This window comes from Stylophora pistillata, chromosome 4, assembly GCF_964205215.1.
Source record: "Stylophora pistillata chromosome 4, jaStyPist1.2, whole genome shotgun sequence".
In the NCBI taxonomy this organism is placed as follows: Eukaryota; Metazoa; Cnidaria; class Anthozoa; order Scleractinia; family Pocilloporidae; genus Stylophora; species Stylophora pistillata.
This window is the reverse complement of record NC_142522.1, coordinates 44,171,224-44,190,529: the sequence shown is the minus strand read 5'-3', so window position 1 is coordinate 44,190,529 and position 19,306 is coordinate 44,171,224. Positions and strand designations below refer to the sequence as shown.

At 39.4% G+C, this 19,306-nt stretch overlaps 1 protein-coding gene across 3 annotated transcripts; it reads right to left on the bottom strand.

Moving 5' to 3' along the window:
* Positions 1 to 1,577: 1,577 nt before the first annotated feature.
* LOC111326651 (uncharacterized) lies at positions 1,578 to 18,131 on the bottom strand. 3 transcript variants are annotated; one of them, XM_088756955.1, is made up of 15 exons: positions 17,227 to 18,131; positions 13,969 to 14,199; positions 13,102 to 13,334; positions 12,432 to 12,689; positions 11,120 to 11,438; positions 9,724 to 10,825; positions 9,329 to 9,521; positions 9,017 to 9,138; positions 8,372 to 8,561; positions 7,922 to 8,114; positions 7,333 to 7,495; positions 6,441 to 6,567; positions 6,024 to 6,097; positions 4,031 to 5,171; positions 1,578 to 3,994 (listed from the first exon to the last, which is right to left on the bottom strand). In XM_088756955.1, the coding sequence occupies exons 1-15, from the start codon at positions 17,693 to 17,695 to the stop codon at positions 1,949 to 1,951; spliced, it is 6,861 nt and encodes a 2,286-aa protein (XP_088613081.1). In that variant the 5' UTR covers positions 17,696 to 18,131; the 3' UTR covers positions 1,578 to 1,948. The 3 variants fall into 3 exon arrangements, with proteins under 3 accessions (XP_088613081.1, XP_088613080.1, XP_022786432.2); XM_088756954.1 differs by having other exon boundaries at positions 1,578 to 5,171; positions 17,227 to 18,130; XM_022930697.2 differs by having other exon boundaries at positions 1,578 to 5,171; positions 7,333 to 7,493; positions 7,938 to 8,114; positions 17,227 to 18,129.
* Positions 18,132 to 19,306: the final 1,175 nt, after the last annotated feature.

Below are 19,306 nucleotides of genomic sequence, written 5' to 3'. Positions count from 1 at the left end.
TCATTATGTCAAACCATAAGATATCCGAGCCTATCAATACATAATTTACGCGTTTAATTAAGACACATGGAATTATCTTTAAAAAATCGGTAACATTCCTCAGTCAATCTGGTGGACTGCACGTGGCTGACGGGCGATTTACCTTGGTTTAAAAACTTCCGGCAATGAATGAACCATGGACTCACTAATAACTCTGATTGTAAAAGAGTTAACTGTTTAGGTAAAAACACAGTAAGAACCACATGCAGACGAGAGTAAACAATAACATCCACAGTTTCGAAGTGGAATTATACGAACTGCAGAGAAGGACTACTTCAAGAAGTAGAAGATCTTAAAACATGTTTCAACTGAGTTTGATGTGCCCGCTGACTGAGATTATACAAAATATGAGGAAGAAATTAAATTGATTGACAGGCAGATGTTGGCCCGAGCCAACTTCCTAATCTTCCCGGAATAAAAGGAACTGAAAAGCTGTGCGTTACAGTTTAAGCTGTGAAGAAGGAAATTCAACGAAATCTAATGATATTATGTAACTACCATGCTCATAGAAAAGCGCTTTTCATACCAGAACCTCCATCGGTGGATATTTATTCATCCGTTACATATCGAGTGCAGAATGATTTTGAGTTATGTCAAAGGTTTCTGCTCGGCGCTGTTGTCTTACATTTAAAGGAGATTACAAAACAATAACGTAGTAAGGAATAAAAACAATGAAAGTTGCAATCGCAAACGCATAAAAACAACGTTTAAGAATGAAAGGAACTGCGTGTCATCCAAAACATATCATCTGATGTAATTTTAACCACGTCACATAAACACGCGACTGACGTTACATAGCGGCATCAGTTTTCTTGGGCCAATAGGAAAGGTTTCTGAGAAATTATTAAAAACAAATCGGAACAGAGTGTTAGCGTGTCAGACGTCTTTTGCTCAGAATACAAAGAAACGAGGTATATGCATCTGATCTGATGCATCAGTGGCCATTCTTTTATTACCGTTTCTTGTTGAACTTATCAAGTTCCACTCAACACCGATGAAAAATTTCCAAAATTAATCCACCTAAAAGAACATTAACTTTGAAGAGAAAAGCTCATTTTCATGATTGATGTATTTCCCCTGTTTGAAGGTAAAAAATCCAATTCACATCAAGAGATTAGCGAACTATGTAGGAGACCGGAAGTTTGTTCAGTATTCCGCAAAATTACGTATCCAGGAAATCGTCGATAATCTGGGAGATTTGATAGTGAAACTGTATAATCCCCTTCCTGCTAAACTGCTCTGTCTTTTGGTCAAAATAACACCTAAAAATGATAATTATCGTGATGATTATAATTATCACTAAACTTTTCCGTTTTATTTTCCTTTATACACCATTTTTCTATAAAAAAGTCGAAGCTGGCTGCAATATTTCTTCTCTTCAGTCTATATTATAAATTCAAATATAACTTCAAATCAGTTCCACTCTCAACTGAAGATGGTCGTTGAACGACCGAAACATGTCTTATAAATTCATATTTTGAAATCATCTTTTCACGTATCCAGGAGAACATGAGAGAAACACAAGAAAAATTAATGGCGGCGTTTTGGTAGAAATTTATTGCGTTAAAATTTTTTAAGAAAACTGCAATTAATGGAAAACATAAAAATTCACTTTGAATAAAATGTTCTTCTCACTTATCTCAAGATGTCTTTGTCAAAACATTCAATCGTTCTTTGGTAAAGTCTGTCTTAGACAAAGAAGTAGGGCTGCGATTTAACTCGGAGGATATAAGATCTATTAATTTTAATTATTTTGTTGAATTTCTTGCAATTAAGTTGCTACAACTTAAAACTGACGGAAGGTAAAATTGGCATTCTCTTCTCAGATAGGAAAAATGTATTTGACTTCTTTATCATTTCCGAGAAAAATCTAACTAACTGATCAATATGTTTGAGAATCTTGGTCCTCTCATTCCTTTTCCCCTGAATTTTTTTGAGGTGATTTCACGATGCCTTCTAAGCTTGCTCTTTTTTCTAAATCGTAAGAACCTTTTCGTTTAATTAAAAGCGACTGAAATGGGCTTATTTTGGCAGGGGAATGACTCTTCTCTTTCTCGACTTTCTCAGCTTTTTCTCCGATAGAGTTTTTTAATTCTGTGATCTCGCCGTTGTTAATGCGGCCGTCCCTCCAACTGTTGTTGGCCTTTACAGCAGTTTTCATTCCATTTGCAGTTGGCTTCTCTTCAGATACTTCTTCTTGATCTTCAGCTAAAACCCCTAATGGTTCAGTTGGGAGTTCAAACGACTTTCTTCTCCTTCTTAGTAAGCGGAAATGCCGTTGCTTAGAAGTTTTCACATCAGAGCTACCTGAAGCTGAATGAACCTCTTTGGACCTCTCAAAGGCTTGCTTTTTGGTTTTTACCAGATTTCCGTCATTTCGGCTCTTAATTTGTAGAATACTTCTTCTTTTGTCAGCAGGTTTGGATTTTGGTTTGGTTACACTAGCATCTCGCATGAGTTGCTTCCGTTTTTCGAGTGAAAGCGATACTGCTTCTTTTCTAGTAGTTCTTTCTCTGGATTGTTGTTTTCCAAGATCCAACAAGGTCATTTTACGATTTTCTGATTGAGATACAGTGAACTCTGAGTAACCGTTTTGAGTGATGATGGGATTTCTATCTTCTTTTATGTGCGAATGTGTATCAATATCTTTATGGCTTCCATTTGCCGTTAGTTTTTCCGTCCCAGAATTGAGAAGCTTACGAAGTTCCCCGTTTCTTGCAGTTGTTGGCTTTTCTTTCTGGTCATTTCCGAAATTGTTCGCATCCCCATTCTCACCATGGACGTCATCGTTTGTAAAAACTTCATTTTCATTGGAATAGGTCTGAACAGGATTAGATACCTCAATAATTTCCTCACTTTTTGCTTGAGAAAAAAAATCTGTTTCATCAGAAACGCGGTTTTCAAAGAGGAATGATTCGCAGCTAGGGTAACCTTCAAAATTCTCCTTCCCAGGCTCCTTTTCACTGCTTCTTCCAGAATTAGTTATGTCTTGATCGTTTGAGAAGCAATCGCCTGATGCTTTATCGGGTAAAGCCGGGCTTTCAGCATCGTTGACATTGTTGTCGTCGATGGGCACACATAAAATGAAGTCATCCTCAAGCGATGGAGCGTCTTTTCTTGTAGTATTTTCATGTAGAAGCTGAGACGCCTCTTCATCATTTTCCTCTTTTGTCTTGCTCTTTGAATGCTCAGGTAAGGATGCGCGACGGTTTCCTTTCTTGGCCTGATTCCTTGACTTCATTTGACTCTGTTCGGTTGTGCTCTGCCGTGGCGGTTTGTCGCCGTCTTTGCTGCTTGCAAAACGTCCGGACCTACTGCCTTTAATTCCGTTTCTTCGATGATCTACACTCTTCGTCTTTGCCACTGGAGACCGTGTTCTTGATCTGTCCAAATCAACACTTTTACTTTTTATAGCAAGTCGTTTCGACGTTCTTTGGGACGATATTACATCAGAGTTCCGTTTAGTTGACAAGCTTTCTTTTCGATGAGTCACATGAGAAGCAAAACTGTTACTCGTTTCGTTTTTCCGCTTAGAATGAGCTCGTGTTGAGCTTCCTTGTCGTTGTTGTGTGTATTTCTGAGTCACCTTCGAGTCCGCACTTCCAGAAGTCCTTTCCTTTCGTCTCGTGTTACTCGTTGGCGCCGCAATATCGACGCTCTTCACTTGTGAAATTTGTCCACGCCCTGATCGGCCATTAGTAATCGATTTTCGGTTAGATTCGTTCTGAACAGTATCTATGCTTTTGCCTTTGCCCAGCTGTTGCTTGTTTCGTTTGGTTGGGGGCAGGGGAGGTTTAAAAGCAGTTTTACGCCATTCTTCTTCACTGCGTGGTTTCCTTTCTCTTGACTTCTCGTTGTGATTCCCAGAGGAGGAGTCACTACTTGTGTCATTGATTAATGTGTCCAGTGTTTCGCATAAAGCTTCCAGTTCCTCATCTTTGTTCTCGTCTTTGGCCTTTCCTTTCTTCTTAGAATTGTTCTCGTCTTTGGCCTTTCCTTTCTTCTTAGAATTGTTCTCTGTCTCTTTCGCGGAGCCTGTTTCTTTCTCGCTGTCTGTAGAGCTCCCTAAGGTATCAATAAGATTTCCCAAAACGGAGGACAGTTGGTCTGCTTCATCCAGAACGGCCTTTTGTGGCGAGCGAACCTCTAACCGCCCCGAATGCGAGTTTACTGCACTACTTGTGGGGAAATCCTCTTCATCTGAAGTGATGCCAACAGTGGAAATATTCGAGTTCATTGGATTCTCCATAAGTAGATCGCACGAAACCTCTTGTTCTTGGACGTACCTTTTGGAGAATCGCCTCGTAAATGGCGAGAAAATAGGGTCGCGGCTATCGCTAGTTTCAGTTGACTCTAGAAGTGTGTTTTCACTCACAGAACGACGGAGATTTCTTGGTTTCTTTTCATCCGCTTTGTCCGAATGGCTAGTTTCGGGTAACTTTTGAAGTGTGTTTTCACTAACAGACCGATGAAGATTGCTTGATTTGTTTTCATCCGCTTGGTCCGAATGATTATGCAGTTTTTGTGACAATTCATCGCTGTCAGTAAATCTCGATGAAGTTTGCTCAGAGTTATTGTAAGTTTCACACGATTCCAGAAGAGTATTTTCGCTTAAAGAACGACGAAGATTACTTGGTTTGTTTTCACCCACCTGGTCTGAATGGATTTGCAGTTGTTGTGATGATTCATCTCCGTTACTGCATCGTGATAAGGTTGGCTCAAAGCTATCGCAAATTTCACTTGATTCCCGAAGAGCGTTTTCACTCACAGAGCGGCGTAATTTGTTTGCCTTGATCGTGTTACTTTGGTCCAAACGACTTCGCAGTTTCCGTGACAATTCTCTTTTCCTATCAGTTGAATCTTCCTTCAGTGAAGTCCTAGACACACCAGTTTTCACTCTTAGAATGTTTACCTCATCCAGTGATAGTGTTCTCTGCAAGAGTTTTAAATCTCCACTCTTATTGGTGCCACCAGATTTTGTCCTCGTGCTCAAATTGGTTTTAGATGAAGATAAAGCTTCTTTCAGTTCCAGTATTCGCTCTGCCAAATCTGAGGAGTTCGCCCTACGTAGGTTTGGAGCATCTTTCTTTAGGGGAACACTGCTCTTTTCTTTAATTTTCTCCTCTGTTATACTAACATACAAACAAACAGATAATTTTAAATTGATGAAGTCTCGGAATAAGGCTTAAGATACAGCTCTTTGTAACATATCACACCAGTTGCCTAAATAAAGCAGCTCGCATTTCTTATTGCTAGCTTTCAGGTGCAATTTTTTTATGGTGAAAAAATTTAGCTAACCGCCTCCCGGTTAGCTCAATGGATAGGGCGCTGGACTGATGTGCGGGAGGTCGAGGGTTCGAACCCCGGCCGGACCAACACTCAAGGTCTTAAAATAATTGAGAAGAATATTCTGCCTTTCTATAACATCAAGAAATGGCTTAGATACTCTAGTCTTATTGGATAGGGGCAAATAAATGGAGGTCCCGTCTCCTGCAGGGTGAGGGATAGGAGACGTTAATTTCCCACGCACGAGATTACTGTGCGATGGATGTCCTCTCCTGGGGTGGGATGGGTGGGTTGTTGTCTTGCGTTTCATACATGAGCCTCTGGCTCGGGCAATATGGGTAACCATGCGCCACGTAAAGACATTAAACTTTGATTACTATTACTAATACTATTACTAAGCGGTCCTTTTCGCGTTTATTTGCTCCTGATAATAAGGAATTCTTAGGCTCAGACATCTTTTTCATCTTCCACACTCTCAACAAGTTGTCTAAGGACAACCACATGCACTACGCGAAATCAGCTAGTTAGAGACGTCAAAATTCATGAACATCTCTTGGAAAAAAAGGTCCTAAAACGAAAATCTTCCCTCAATGAAAGAGACTGGTGCATCAGTTAATAGTAACAAAAATAAAAATCAAATAACTGAGTAGCCAAGCACTGAAAAAGAGGAAGGGAAAAACTAGGCTTGTGGTATATACCTAAGGTACTTGTTCAGCAGTATCATGGGTCCCTCGGTTTGCTTTGATAACGGAAATATAATGAAACTGCCAATCTGAAAGAAGAAAAGAAATGTGATTTAAATATAAAACCCTGGTCTTTGGATGAGTGGACATGCGCAGTATGAAACAGTTCACGAGAATGAGGTTTTACACCTTAAGTCACCTCAACCCTCAGATCCCCTTCCTCCCCTAAAAAAATTGGCCTGTCTCAGGTTGTCTCAGCCCCTTCTTCACCTGCTGATATCTATCAATAGGCCAAAAACATGGACAAATTAGTTAGAAGTTAGCCGGTTGAAAAGCCAAATCTCTTGGTAAAGAGCTCTGGGCAGTAATCATAGGACACAACCACCTAAACTGTTACTGATTTTTAAAGTCGAAGTGAAGTTGAAGTGATACCTCTGTCCAACCACTTGATGTCATGAACAGCTTGGCGTTCCTCATGGACCACACGTGTTTTTTAAATCTCGCTCTCCCTTTGAAAATCCTGTAGTATTTTTCATCGGTCGGGTTTTTCTGAATTTGCCTGAAGAAATGTATACAGCAATTATGAAATAGCTCAATCTAGGAAAATACATCGTGAAAAACATAGGTGGGATGTATAAAATTATTATTATTAAACTAAAATCCTAGGGGACAGCTCTTTCCTGATCCTTGTAATATAGAACGGCGGGACTGGCCATGGTGATGTACATTTGCTATGACGGAGATTGTTTTGGACCTAGGTTCTTTTTAATGTATTTTACTCTGAGGAACTCGAGAAAAAAAGAAAAAGAAAGAAAGATGGGTAAGCAATAAGGTTAGACCCAAAAAATCACGTCGAGGCCTCAAATACAAAATATACCCATTCAAAGTTTATAATCATCCTCAACTCTATTCCTTACGACTCTGTAAGGAAAGTCATTTCCACGACGGCTTTATTAAACCGTCACAAAATATTAACCTCTCTACAACAACAAGCACGAGTAAAGTATCGTTATCTGAATAGCGCTGTGTTTGAAAATTCGCTTAAGGTTCAAATGTTTTCATATCCCGGATGAGAAACTGTCATACAAGTAAATAAAGGCTGATAGTTTCTAAAGAAACTGTTTGGGGCTGCGTCGATGGGGTTAACGAAATAATTTGAATAAATCAACAAAGTTGAAATGGTAAACTGGCCACCGTTACGATTATTGAAGCTCACGTCAAGTAGCTGTCATACAAGTAAATTGTCGTGAATTGTAACCTTCATTCTGACACTACACCCTATCTTCCCGCCGCAAGTACAGCAAAAGATTTAATAATTTCGTACCTGAAGAGACTTATCATGTATTTGATGGACTGCCTAGCTTTCTCAGCTGTTGTACTGTTCAGTAAATTCACCAGTTTTTCCTCCATCACTTCAGACGGCAACACGGACGAACGCCGTTTTTGCTGTGAGAGTTTTGTACGAACAGGCTGCTTCTCTCCTGCCTACAAAAAATACAAAAAAAAAAGGAGAAAATAGTGACAAACTCTGTCCGAAAATATCTCCAAGGACTCATTTTTTTTTTGACAAAAATCAACAAAACCAATCTTTCCACTTTGCTAGGTTATCTTAGGTGTGAGGATGATTAGCTTTTTGGTGACATATAACCGCTATCTGGGGGCTTGGCCGAGAATTTCAAAATGGGGCCACAACTGTAAATATCCGCGCATCTTACGTGAAACAGTTGTGCTACGTCGGTGGGGAGGGGGGGGGGGGGAAGCCGCATGGACCCGTACCTACCACTAATGAGTGGCAAGAAGTACCAACAAATGTAGCATCTGGCCCTATAATATAAAACTTTCTTCGCGTTCGCGTGTGTTCACTATGATGAGATTTATACATCACTGAGTGAAACCAACATAAAGCCTTATCTTCTCGATTTCTCTGACCTCTCCCTTTCTCCCTGTGGTATGCACATTCTTGCTTTCTTTACTCTTGTCTTGATGCTCCGCAACTTGGGCAATAACCGTTTTTTGCCAAATCGGAGAATTAAAGTCCTTTGTTACATGTCCGTTTGATAACGAAGTAGAACACATTTTATCAGCGGAAGATGGTTCGTCCTGTAACTAGAGTATACAAAAATGTTAAAATTTAAAGGATTTTTTGGTCTCTAAGTTCTCAGACACACGATTTTGCGAAAATTTTGATTACGTCACCGAATAGGCACGCGAACTCGCAAATAAGAAAAAAAAAAAAGGAAGGAACATATTACACCAAAGTAACAAATTTCGATAAAAGATCAAACAGATTAGCGCTCTTACTTCAGATATGTTTATATGAAACAATTATCAATGCAAGTGAAATTGCTGACTGTAATGCTTACCTTTAATTTAAGCCTTTCCAGTGAAGGAGAGGAAATTAAAAGCTTTTCATCTTTCTTTATCTGCAAAGTCTTCTTCTTGTCTGAGGGAGGTGTTAGTTTTGAATCAGTTGCATCTTCCGTCTTCTGATTTTCTCTATCATCCACGTTGTCAACGTTTATTATTCTTGGCCTCGTTTCAGAACCATCAACACTTAAGAGAAACGAAATAATAACATTTAGGGGAATAATTTATTCGCGAAAAGACCAAATAAGCAAAACAACTCAGGATTCTCATAACAGTTTAGTACATGTACATACCAAACCTGTAAATATTTTTCTCACTCCACCGTCCAGCGCTTAAGCGAAATTCATCGAACATGCATGCAGGACAAACTAACCAAGGTCATTTTTTCGTTTAAATTGAATTAAAAACCGGGATGTGGGCTGAAGTACAGTAATTAGCGAGCAAACCTGGTCACCTTGGCGAAGTGCAGAGTGTTAAAACATCCTTAAATTAACAGACCAGCCCTGCGCGACATATTTTTTCTGTGATCTAGCTATAGCTAGGATTTGATACTGGCAATTACAATTTTTCATTGATACAGACATAGATACAATTGTAATTTTCATTTACATGGTGAATTCGTGTGTGTTAAATCAGCCTACCTATCTTTCGGCCTTTTCAAGGGAGTTGCATTTCCATTCATCTTGTCTAAGGTGGGTTTCATGTCATTCAATGTGTTGTACCGATGAACAACATCGCGGACACGACCGCTACTTCTCCCAAGCTAAAACAAATGTAAAAAAAAATTGGTGAAGGATAACGTTTGCTTAAGAAACTTTGAGGTCTCTGTAGGCATCCACAGGAAACATGAAATTGAAACAATTAGAAAAAAACAACAACAATCCAAGCGAGAGAATATTTGCAAAGAAGCACCTCTACGTCAATTGTCATAAATCAAAAAATTAACACCTTACCCACGATCCTTTACGATCCATTCCTATTTTGGGTATCATTCCGTCAACCAGCAGCGGCGTTGCCATGACTAACATAGCGGCATCCCTCACTACTGACATCACACTATGTTGGCGCGCCTTGTCGTTTTCTTTGTCGTTTTCAGGGCTCAGTTTGGACAGGACTGGCATGGCACGTTTGGCTGAGGGAGACAACCTGTCAAAATATCAGAGCATCACAATTAACAGCGGCTAAAATAAAACAACAACAACAACAACAACAACTGGGACTTGAAATCCACAAAGTCTAAAAGTTTGGTGATTTAGCATTGGAACAAGATCAGTTTTAGTTTGTGCGCAGATGTTTTCCATTCGCTTATCTTAATTTCTTCCTTTACACGTTAAGACTAAATACTTACGCCGCTATCTCATCCAGTAAACTTTTCTTCATGGATTTCTTGTTTTGAGGAGTAGTTTGCTGCTTTTTGTTGTGTAGATTCTTCTCTTGTTCTCGTTTCTTTGTCTCGTCCTCTTTCTTCTTCCTTTCGTCTTCTTCTTTTCTCCTCTTGTCTACTTCGTGTTTTCTTTTCTCATCCCTTTTCTTTCGTTCTTCTTCTTTTTTCCTCTTTTCTTCCTCCTTGTGCTTCTTTTTCTCATCCTCTTTCTCGAACTTTGCCTTTTCCTCCATTTCCTTGTTGTCATTTTTATTCCTTCTAGCTTTCTCTCCTCCACCCTGAAGTTCACCGTTTAAGCGAAGTTCTTCTCCTTTTGAGTCAAATCTTTTGCCCGCAATCTTTTCATTCTTTACATTTTCATTTGGAGCAGTGTCTCCTTTGGATCTAGCTTCCATTTCTCGAATTATGTCTTGTGCAGACCTTCTCGTGTATTGTTCTCTCGAGAATGATCCCGCAGGGCGCCTTTTCAAGGAATCGTCCCTCACAAATCCTGCCTTCTCTTCCTCTCTCGGTCGAACACTTTTCAATGTACCCTCTATTCTTTCTTGCTCTTCTCCATGTTTCATCTTCTGCAATTTTTTGTCTTTATCAGACTGATAATCCGAATCTCCTACGCTTTTCCTTCTAGGTCTGCTCTTTCCAAATCCAAAGAAACCTCTTCTACGACGGGTATTCTCTCTCTGATTTTCCGAATTGTCCTTCGTCATAGAACGCTTTCTCGCCGATTTTTTCCTTGTGTCTTTGAGTTCATCGCCTGAACTTCCCACAGTGGAGCTTCTACTACGTCCAGTTGAAGGGTTTGGTAAATCGTTTATCCTCACACGCCTTGTTTTTGGTTTGAACACTTCATCGTCACTGCCAAACGTATTAGCGCGAACTCGGCTGTCGAGTGGTACTGATTCTGTGGATGACAGGGGCTTGTGCGAGACTAAGTTTTCCACACTGGATCCCGAAGTCGATCTCATTCTTGTTGTAGCAATATCTAAGTTGGTACCTGCCCGGTTTCGCGCCCGACCTTTAGATGAAGTATACTTCGCACCAGTACTGATTCTTCTTCTACGAGAAGCTAAAAAACAAAAAAAACGACGCGTAAGCAGATGACCTTTGAAGAAATGTAGTTAATACTCTTAAGCTTGCATAGACTGGTTTAGGAGGAGGCGTTTTTTTCTCCTTTGGACTGATACTATAAAGACTTAGAATTTAATCAAACTGATAGGATAGTTCAACATTAATAGCTTAAATTCACAGCCCAATAGAGTACCCATGGCTTGTCTCCGACCTAAGCCAAAGATACCACCTTGTGTTGACGAGAGCATGAACGAACATGAATACCAATGACTGACAACAGCTCTAACTTTACCTTTGTTTGATACGGTAATCTGAGGGCTTCCGACACTGAAATCGGCGTTCACTGGATCATCAGTGTCAAACAAATGGTACACTTCTCGAATTCGTTTCTGTGTAATGTGCAGATAACGGGTGGCCGGGTTTATTGTATACTTCGCGTGATCTTTGTGGAGATTCTCCGAGCTGGTCCCTGAAAGTAATCGGTAGATGTTCTCGCGCTCACTGAGTATCTGCAGTGGCGGTTTGTCCTGTGCAAATGAACGAATCATCCATGCCGCATCTAGCGCGCTCAAAACACCGCGGGCGCAGCCAGATCCAGTGGGCCAAAAAGGCTAAGGAAGAAGGATCAAAAACTTTACACAGCTGCGCACAGTTTATTTAATAAGATACAATGAAATATATGAAGTTCATATATTTTGTACTGCGGTATTAGATACATGTGATGCACGATTCTCGCAGTAGATAGCGCTATCTAAGCAATAGCGAAAATCAGACCTGAAAAAAATACTGCGAGGATCGTGCACCATATGTATCTAATACCGCAGTACAAAATAAATGAACTTCATATATTTCATTGTATCTCATTTATCACTTTCACGGGTTTATTGCGAATCAACTTAACGGCCTGCTCCCAGTTGGCTTGTTAGCTCAATTGGTAGAGCGCTGCACTAGTATCGCAGAGGTCAGTGGTTCGAATCCCGTACAGGCCTGATTTTTTTCAGGTCTGATTTTCGCTATTGCTTAGATAGCGCTATCTACTGCGAGGATCGTGCATCATATGTAGTTTATTTAATACATATAAAACAGGCATGATCAGGCATAAAAACTGAAAACCTCTTCACAAGGCAGAACTCCTCGATTATGCGTAATAGCAGTTGGTAACAGTTACAGCTCTTTCCCAATCAGCATTATTTTCCTTTTTATTTATTATTATTTTGCTTCATTTTTTTTCTATTCTTTTTCCGCCATTCCTACCCGCAATTCGCAACGCCTACACAGAAGCAGGATTTTAAATTTCCTGTCCCTCCGCGACTCCTCCAGATCAACCCTATTAACTGAATTAGATCAGATTTATAATTTCAAATTTCGCCGTTTTATAAAGTCCGGGTGAGATAAAAATAGATTTACCGCCAGCAGTTAAGACGTTACATTGAACTACAACCCAAATACAGAATGTCTTTACTGGTCAAACTAATCTCTAAATGAAACGCATATTTCAGTATTAGAATTAATTTCAACCTTTTTTGCCTTTACGTAATAAAATTATTTTCTCCTAAAAAAATTGAGGATGTAGAGGAAACGGTAAGAAGAGTTTGGTTACTGACCTCTAATAAGCTGTCGCCTACTAAGCCCACAAGCAACTTGCTTCCTTGTCGTTCAATGATCCTGGCAGCGTGTTCAGCTTTTTTGATTGAAGTAAAGTCAAATACAGCAATATCTGGTTGATTATTTTTGACAATTTTCAGCTCCAAGGTCCTCAGGGTTCCTTTTGTGGCGTATTTGACCACATCTTTTACATACTCTAGCAACTTGGAGGGATCGATGTTGCTTGGTGCCAGAAGGTTTGTTGGAGGACCAAAATCCTGCAGAATCGATAAAAACCAATGAAAATTGGCATCATCTTCATATCTCTATCATCGCTTGGTCCTTTGTAGGTGCATTACGATTTAAGTGGTGTAAATTAATTTTTTTCTACAGAAGCAAGGATTGCAAAGAGTATCTTCCCCGCTACAGTTTCCTGCCCAAGGACGGGGTTAGGGGTTGGTTGATACGCAACTTCGAGAAAGTTGAATAGCTAAGCTCGGAAAGAAGTTCGTCGATACAAACCCTGTGATATTGCTTAAGAAGTAATTTTCTTTTTGGCCACAATATCAAGAACAACTCCATCTCCATCTCCCTACGGAAGCAGTGTGGCCAGTAGTTAGGGTGTATGCTGGCTGAAATACAAACAGACTGACCAGGAGAAAACAGCATGAATCAATTCTATACATTTACCTCTTTTAATGCTCCTCTTTTAAGTAAGCTTGCTTTGCCAGCAGTCATGACAAAATAATGTGTTTCATCTTTGTAATAAACAATATTCTCCAGCTTTATTCCCTTCTGTTTAAACAGTTCATCAAAAAACTGCGGATTGAACTGATACGCGATGCCGCTAATCTCCTCCACGTTAGCTTCTTCTTCCGTGTAATGATTCACAAAGTTCGCTGTTATACCGATGGCGAGCGTGCCTGTGTAATGTAACATAAAAAAACGGTAAGATTCACAATTATATATCGAGCGTTACCAGTTCAAGTTCCTTTTTCTTTCATGGAAAAATATCCTATGGAGCTCTTGCCTTTTTGCAGATATCAATTATATCACAAAGAATCGTCTGTCAGTTCAAAAAAGTAACGTTCGATTTCTTTAACTGGGATCAGGAATAAATAAGTCGGAGGTCCAACAATTTGCTCAACTTGCGCTTTTTGTGTACAATTGATGCTGACCGGTTTTCAATCAATAAAATATTGATTATAACAGCTATTACGTAAAGCGCGCGCTCTGATTGGTCAATTCATAGTCTACTATTTGCCCATGGGTGTACGCTGCTGACATGAGCAAATATTTTCAAGAAAGCAAATGTTTCGCAAGAGAGCGACTCTAGCTACTTGGGTGCTTAGCAAACCTCCCGCTTGCCTCCATAAGTCTACGCTATGGTGTTTACTATTTGTTAAGCAGCCGAACTCGAGCCACTTTTTGCGCAGTATGGCGTTCTTTGAGGATGAATGATCCCTAATTGAAACCCATTCTAAATTGAATATTTGGATTCAGTTATTTAGATAATTAATGGAAAAGAATATCAAAATGAACTTATTCTTCACCTACCTCTCATTTCAATTTGTTGGAAACCAGGAATGACGTTCTTCTTGCCATCGGCGCCAATGAGGACGTCAAATTCATACTCACTAACAGGGTGGGACACGGGGGACACTTTGCACCTCCACCCATCCTCCACTGAGTTTGGTTCGATGACATCATCGAATGTGACACCAGTATATAGCTTGGCACCAAATATAAGCGCAGTTTTGAGGAGGACAGACTGAAGTCGGTGAATACCTAAACAAAAAAAAATAATGAGGTTTATTACATCGCTCGCAGCGCCCGTGGGCAAAATAAAGTGATTACTGTGTTCTGGTTGGGCCCATCTTGCCCGCTCGGAATTGCTCGCATTAATTCCGCGCATGAAAAAAAAAATAGAATTAGAACTACGTTCGTAATTCTTGGACAATTTCGACGATGGAAACGCAAAAAACGGCAGAAGATAGTCAATAGAAAACAGAAACGACTCTCGTGAGTTTGTTGTGCTACAAACACAATTAAAAAGTAAACAAGTTATTCCTAGTTCTTATTCAGTAAAGCGGAATCTTTTTGCGATTTAATAAATCCTCTATTGACCAAGCTTGTTCGGTCAAGATGGTTGGATATTAGCCTCGTTCTTTTTTCGCATTTTTATGGACCTCGACTTCGTCTCAGTCCATAAAAATGCAAAAACAAAAAAAGAACTCGGCCAATATCCAGCCATCTTTAAACCTCACGCTTGGTTGATAACCCATATATATTCCTCTGAAGGGATAATAAAAAAATTGTATACAGAGAGGGTAAGGCTCTTTGAAATTTTTCGCTCAGGCTCGGAGCTCTCAAGAAACGATATTGGTGTTGGGGGGGTACAAAAATCGAGGATCGCCTTAAAGTTAAACAAGTTCTGTATTACAAAGCGTGTAAGCAAGATGTCTCGTGACTATGATCTGGGCGGATAAAGATCCAGAGCTTGCCCGCAGATCACTTGAAAAGGCGTGTAATTTCCTGCTCTTTTTATCTTGTCTTGTCTTCTTTCTCTCTTTTTTTCTTTAGCCGGGGGAGCTAGAATTAAATCCGATCTACTGTTTGTCTCGGTCAAAGTACGAATGCAAGCTATTTTCCACTCTCGAAGTCACTTGTTGGAGGCGTTCAAAATAAACACTTGTTTTATTTTCTCTCCTAATACAAATAGGAGTTCCGTATTGAATTTGAAAAAAGGCGAGCTATGAAGACTAAACATTCAATTTAATCAAGTGGAGAAAATGAATCATTGGTGATGTTTTTATGTATTCACCAGAGGCAAAAAGAGAATTAAGTTTAAATTATTCCTCCTGTCGTATATTTGGATGCCTATAAATAACCGGACGTAATCGTGTTGATGGGGGGTTTATACCGAATATAATAACCTTGGCAAAGGTCAATCTCCCACTGGTCAGTTTTTTTTTTTAAATTATCGTATTGCACAGTTTCATAAAAGTTTCAATTCATTGACACTATGGAACGCGGTGAGTCTCTGGCCTGAAGGGTCTTTAAGAACAAAAACGACTTCTTTCTTTTCATTCTTTGGTTTCAGAATTTTGCATATTCATTTTTTAATTAAACACAAAGGAAAGCCGCAATATCATGTAAAATCTTTCATCGGCGACGATAAGAGGAAGGTTTTGACATGTTTAAATACTCAGATTGACGGTGTGAATAATCTTTTCTCGACCTGTTGAAAACTGACCAAGAATGTAAACTGTTTTTTAACACAGAAAGCATCAGTCACTGATGTATGGCAGGGAAGTTGGCATTTCAGAGAATATCAATGTGTTTTGAACAAGAAATGGCTGTAGGGAAGTGCTTCACCATTATACAGATTCATATCTGTTATTTTAGCTTTTTGAGTCATGAAAGAATGCGGAGATACCGGGGGCGAATTCAATGTGGTTTTAAAATAATATAAACAGTAATTTTAACAACTGAAAATAGGGAAGAAAGATTTTGCGTTTCAAAAATAGGACCAGACAGATGGGTTGAGTTCTCACAAACTACAGATATGTCAAAACGAAAAAATAATTTGTAAACCTAGATCGCAACAACGTTGACTCGTGATACATGCACCTACAAAATAAATGTCGCAATTGTCTAGTGTGCTTCAATTTTGTCTAAGAGTCATTGTGGTTATTCCAAATATTGTTCAATTCAGCTTTTTACAAAGGGACTGAAGAGCTTGTAAAGCTGATTCAGTGTATAGCTTGAGGGTGGAATTCTAGGACGTTTTTATTGTAGAATCCTTCTTGTTTGAAACAGGTGCAAAGCCAGCATTTATTAACTGCCAATTAAAGTTATGATTCTTTCATTTACTAGGACCGTTTAGCTTTTAAGGGTAAACACTGTAAGGAAACAAACAGCTTCAAAAATTTGAAAAGGTAATGATCCTGACGTAATGACCAGATTTAATCATGTCCAAGCTTGGAAATTGATGCCTCTCGGGTATCATCGTGGAAAATAAACCCCTCATATAATTACATACCTACATACATACGTTTATTGCAACTCAAGCTGGGTTTTTCAGTTACAAAGCCTGTATATGTTTGGGCGTAAATCGAATTTCTTATAATTTCCTGGAACATTATCTATATCGGCTTCGCTTTACGTTAAAATGATAAACAATCCGCCATATTTACAAAAACAAATGGTATCGTCGAGGATTATAAGCGCTTATCATGTCGCCACGAAATTTAACTTTAATGGTTTGAACACTGACGAGATAGATGCCCTTGACAGCTATTCATGTAATACGACATTTATCTTGAATGGTAGCTATGAAAGTGCTTTCAACAGTTTTCAACAATTTTCATAAAGTGATCGTCCTCTTCTGGAGAGTAAATGAATTCAAACAATCAACAAATGGCGTTCAGTTATGAAAATAAAAGAAACAACCGGAAATTTTTTTGGAGAACAGAACAAGGAAATACCCTCGAGCGTTTTTTCGTTCAGAAACAGAAAAGCAAATCATGTTTTAGGCAAGAATCAGAGCTGCTAGCGGCGGAAGGAAATACCGATGTTATATTGTTTTGAAAGCCTCAGCATTTTATTTGGTATATCACATGCGATTACTTGATACTAGGCTGTTTAGAAACACGTCCACACATAGATACGATTAATTCTGGATCAGTCTATGATTCGCGCAAACCTGAAACCGTAAGTTTGCACCCAAAGATTTGCGAACATTATAGACACAAAAACAATACCTGAAACCATAAAACACAAACACAGATAATTTGCAGTAATAATACTTACTAATATGGTCGATAGCGCCAGAACAAAATTTCCCGTAGAATTTCTTAGCTCCAAGTGAGCGAAAATCCGTAAGGAGAAATGGCCAAAGATGAAGAACATTATTCCGCACAAAAGATTCTCTCTTCTCCACAATCATAACTCGTGCACCAAGCAAAGCAACTTCAATAGCTGTTCTTAAGCCGATCGGACCTGCACCGATGATTAATACTTGAGTGTCTTCGCATATTTTTCCTTTGCCGTATTCCTTCTGATTAGCGCGACTATCTAATAGCTCCCAAAGAGATTTACACCTCCACGTTTGAAGTTTTCCTTTAAGTGACGAATAAAATTCTCGCGGATTATCAGATTTGATACCAAGTAGTTTCACCAGTTGTCCAAAAGCACTTGTGATTTCGGGACAATCTTGAGCGTCCATAAATTTGAAGAATAAATCTTCAACGGTTTCCTTACTTTTGCAGTCATTTTCCATCGTAATTTTTTTGTGAAACGTAAATCGATTGCATTCATGCGGGCTCGAGTTAACCCAGTAATTCAACAGCACAAAACCAAGACAACCAAGTGTTCGGCACGGTATTCACAACACATCGCAACGGATACAAAATTCAAATTCAGTAGCAATATAATGTGTCACGTCTGTTTATTCACATCAGTGGTCACTCAACTTCAACTCCTTTGTTTTCCTGACAATTGACAGATGTCATCGTTGTTTGAAAAATTCCGCAGCGAAGTGAGTCCTGGCCGTTGTGGATCTTGGAACGATCAACATTTTTTCCAAATCTTTGTTATGTTATCAGTTCAACAACTTTGCGCTCATATTCTTACTGTTATCGTTTATTACTGATCACTGTAGTCTTCAGGCTTACGTAATTGCATCTGACCTTATCAAACAAGGTTCGTAATTTGCAAGAAGATGCAAACGTATTTCCCTCAGGAGACCAGTCGCCTTGTTGAATAATTCAGTTTCTCGCAATGCTGGAGTCTTGAGAGTAAAACAAAGACACTCAGTCAGTCGAGCTGAAAACATGTCTTTCATCTCCAGTGATGATGAATAAGTCAACATTTCGTGTTTCGTGACAGAAAAGCTTCTTTAACAATTAAACTCTTGACTTCACGTGTCCTGTCTGTTCCAGAACTGTCTCACAGTAGCGAGCGTGAATATTTGTTTGCTAGGACTGGGGGAAGCATTCTTTTGACTCGCGAGTGTCACACGCATGATGTTGCGCGACACTCGCCGTGTCAGAGCCCGCTTCAAGAGCCCTTCGATGTTTTTGACAACATAATATAGGGAGAGTTCTGTCTATCAACTATCTTATGGATAGTAATTGAAGCTGCATAAGAGGAAATAACTCAGGGAGCTTCCTCCACTGAACAATATAAAGGACCAACCAAACATCTGTCAGAATTGTTCCACTGAATGCTATGTGGACGACTCAAAGCTTCTATTATCCTTTAGCCTGCGAATGATTCTGCCCAAGCTATAGAAAGAGTGAACTCTGATCTACAACGTATACGCGATTGGTGTTTCGACAATTGCTTAATGCTTAATCCTAGACTTTGGAAGTCGAAGAATGTCTCTTAAAGTTCCAGACTTTAAGTTGTCCCTGCTCGGAAAGGAAATTATCCCAGCTCAAACAGTCAAGGATCTTGGTGTTATTTTCGATCCCACACTATCCGTTGACAATCATATCTCTGCGACTGTCTCATCTTGCATGTCGAACTATCCCAACTAAATCGCATTAGATTCGCCTTTAACAAAGATCTGCTTGAAACTAGAATTAACGCCCTGGTTTTTAGTATGATGTACTACTGTTCGTCAGTATGGTCTTCCACATCAGCTTGTAATGTTCATAAGCCGACAATATGTTCCAAATTTTGCCGCCTGCATTATTTGCAATGTAAAGAAGTACGATCATATTTCTTCCACATTAAGGAATCTACGCTGGCTACCGGTAAAATCAATCCTGTACTATCGTGACGCTACCTTATCATTCAAATGTGAAACGGGCCTAGCGCCTGAATATTTAACATTCGAGCTTGTAACAAGAGGCAGCGTATCTGGGCGTATAACGAGGAACTTTCA

Excerpts from the sequence above, each read along its gene's own strand:
- LOC111326651 (XM_088756954.1), bottom strand. The coding sequence starts at position 17,695 with ATGGAAAATGACTGCAAAAGTAAGGAAACCGTTGAAGATTTATTCTTC. Across the intron at positions 9,139-9,328 it reads TGGATCGTAAAGGATCGTGG|CTTGGGAGAAGTAGCGGTCG; the intron begins GTAAGGTGTTAA and ends CATTTGTTTTAG. Across the intron at positions 6,098-6,440 it reads CATCAAGTGGTTGGACAGAG|ATTGGCAGTTTCATTATATT; the intron begins GTATCACTTCAA and ends TTCTTCTTTCAG.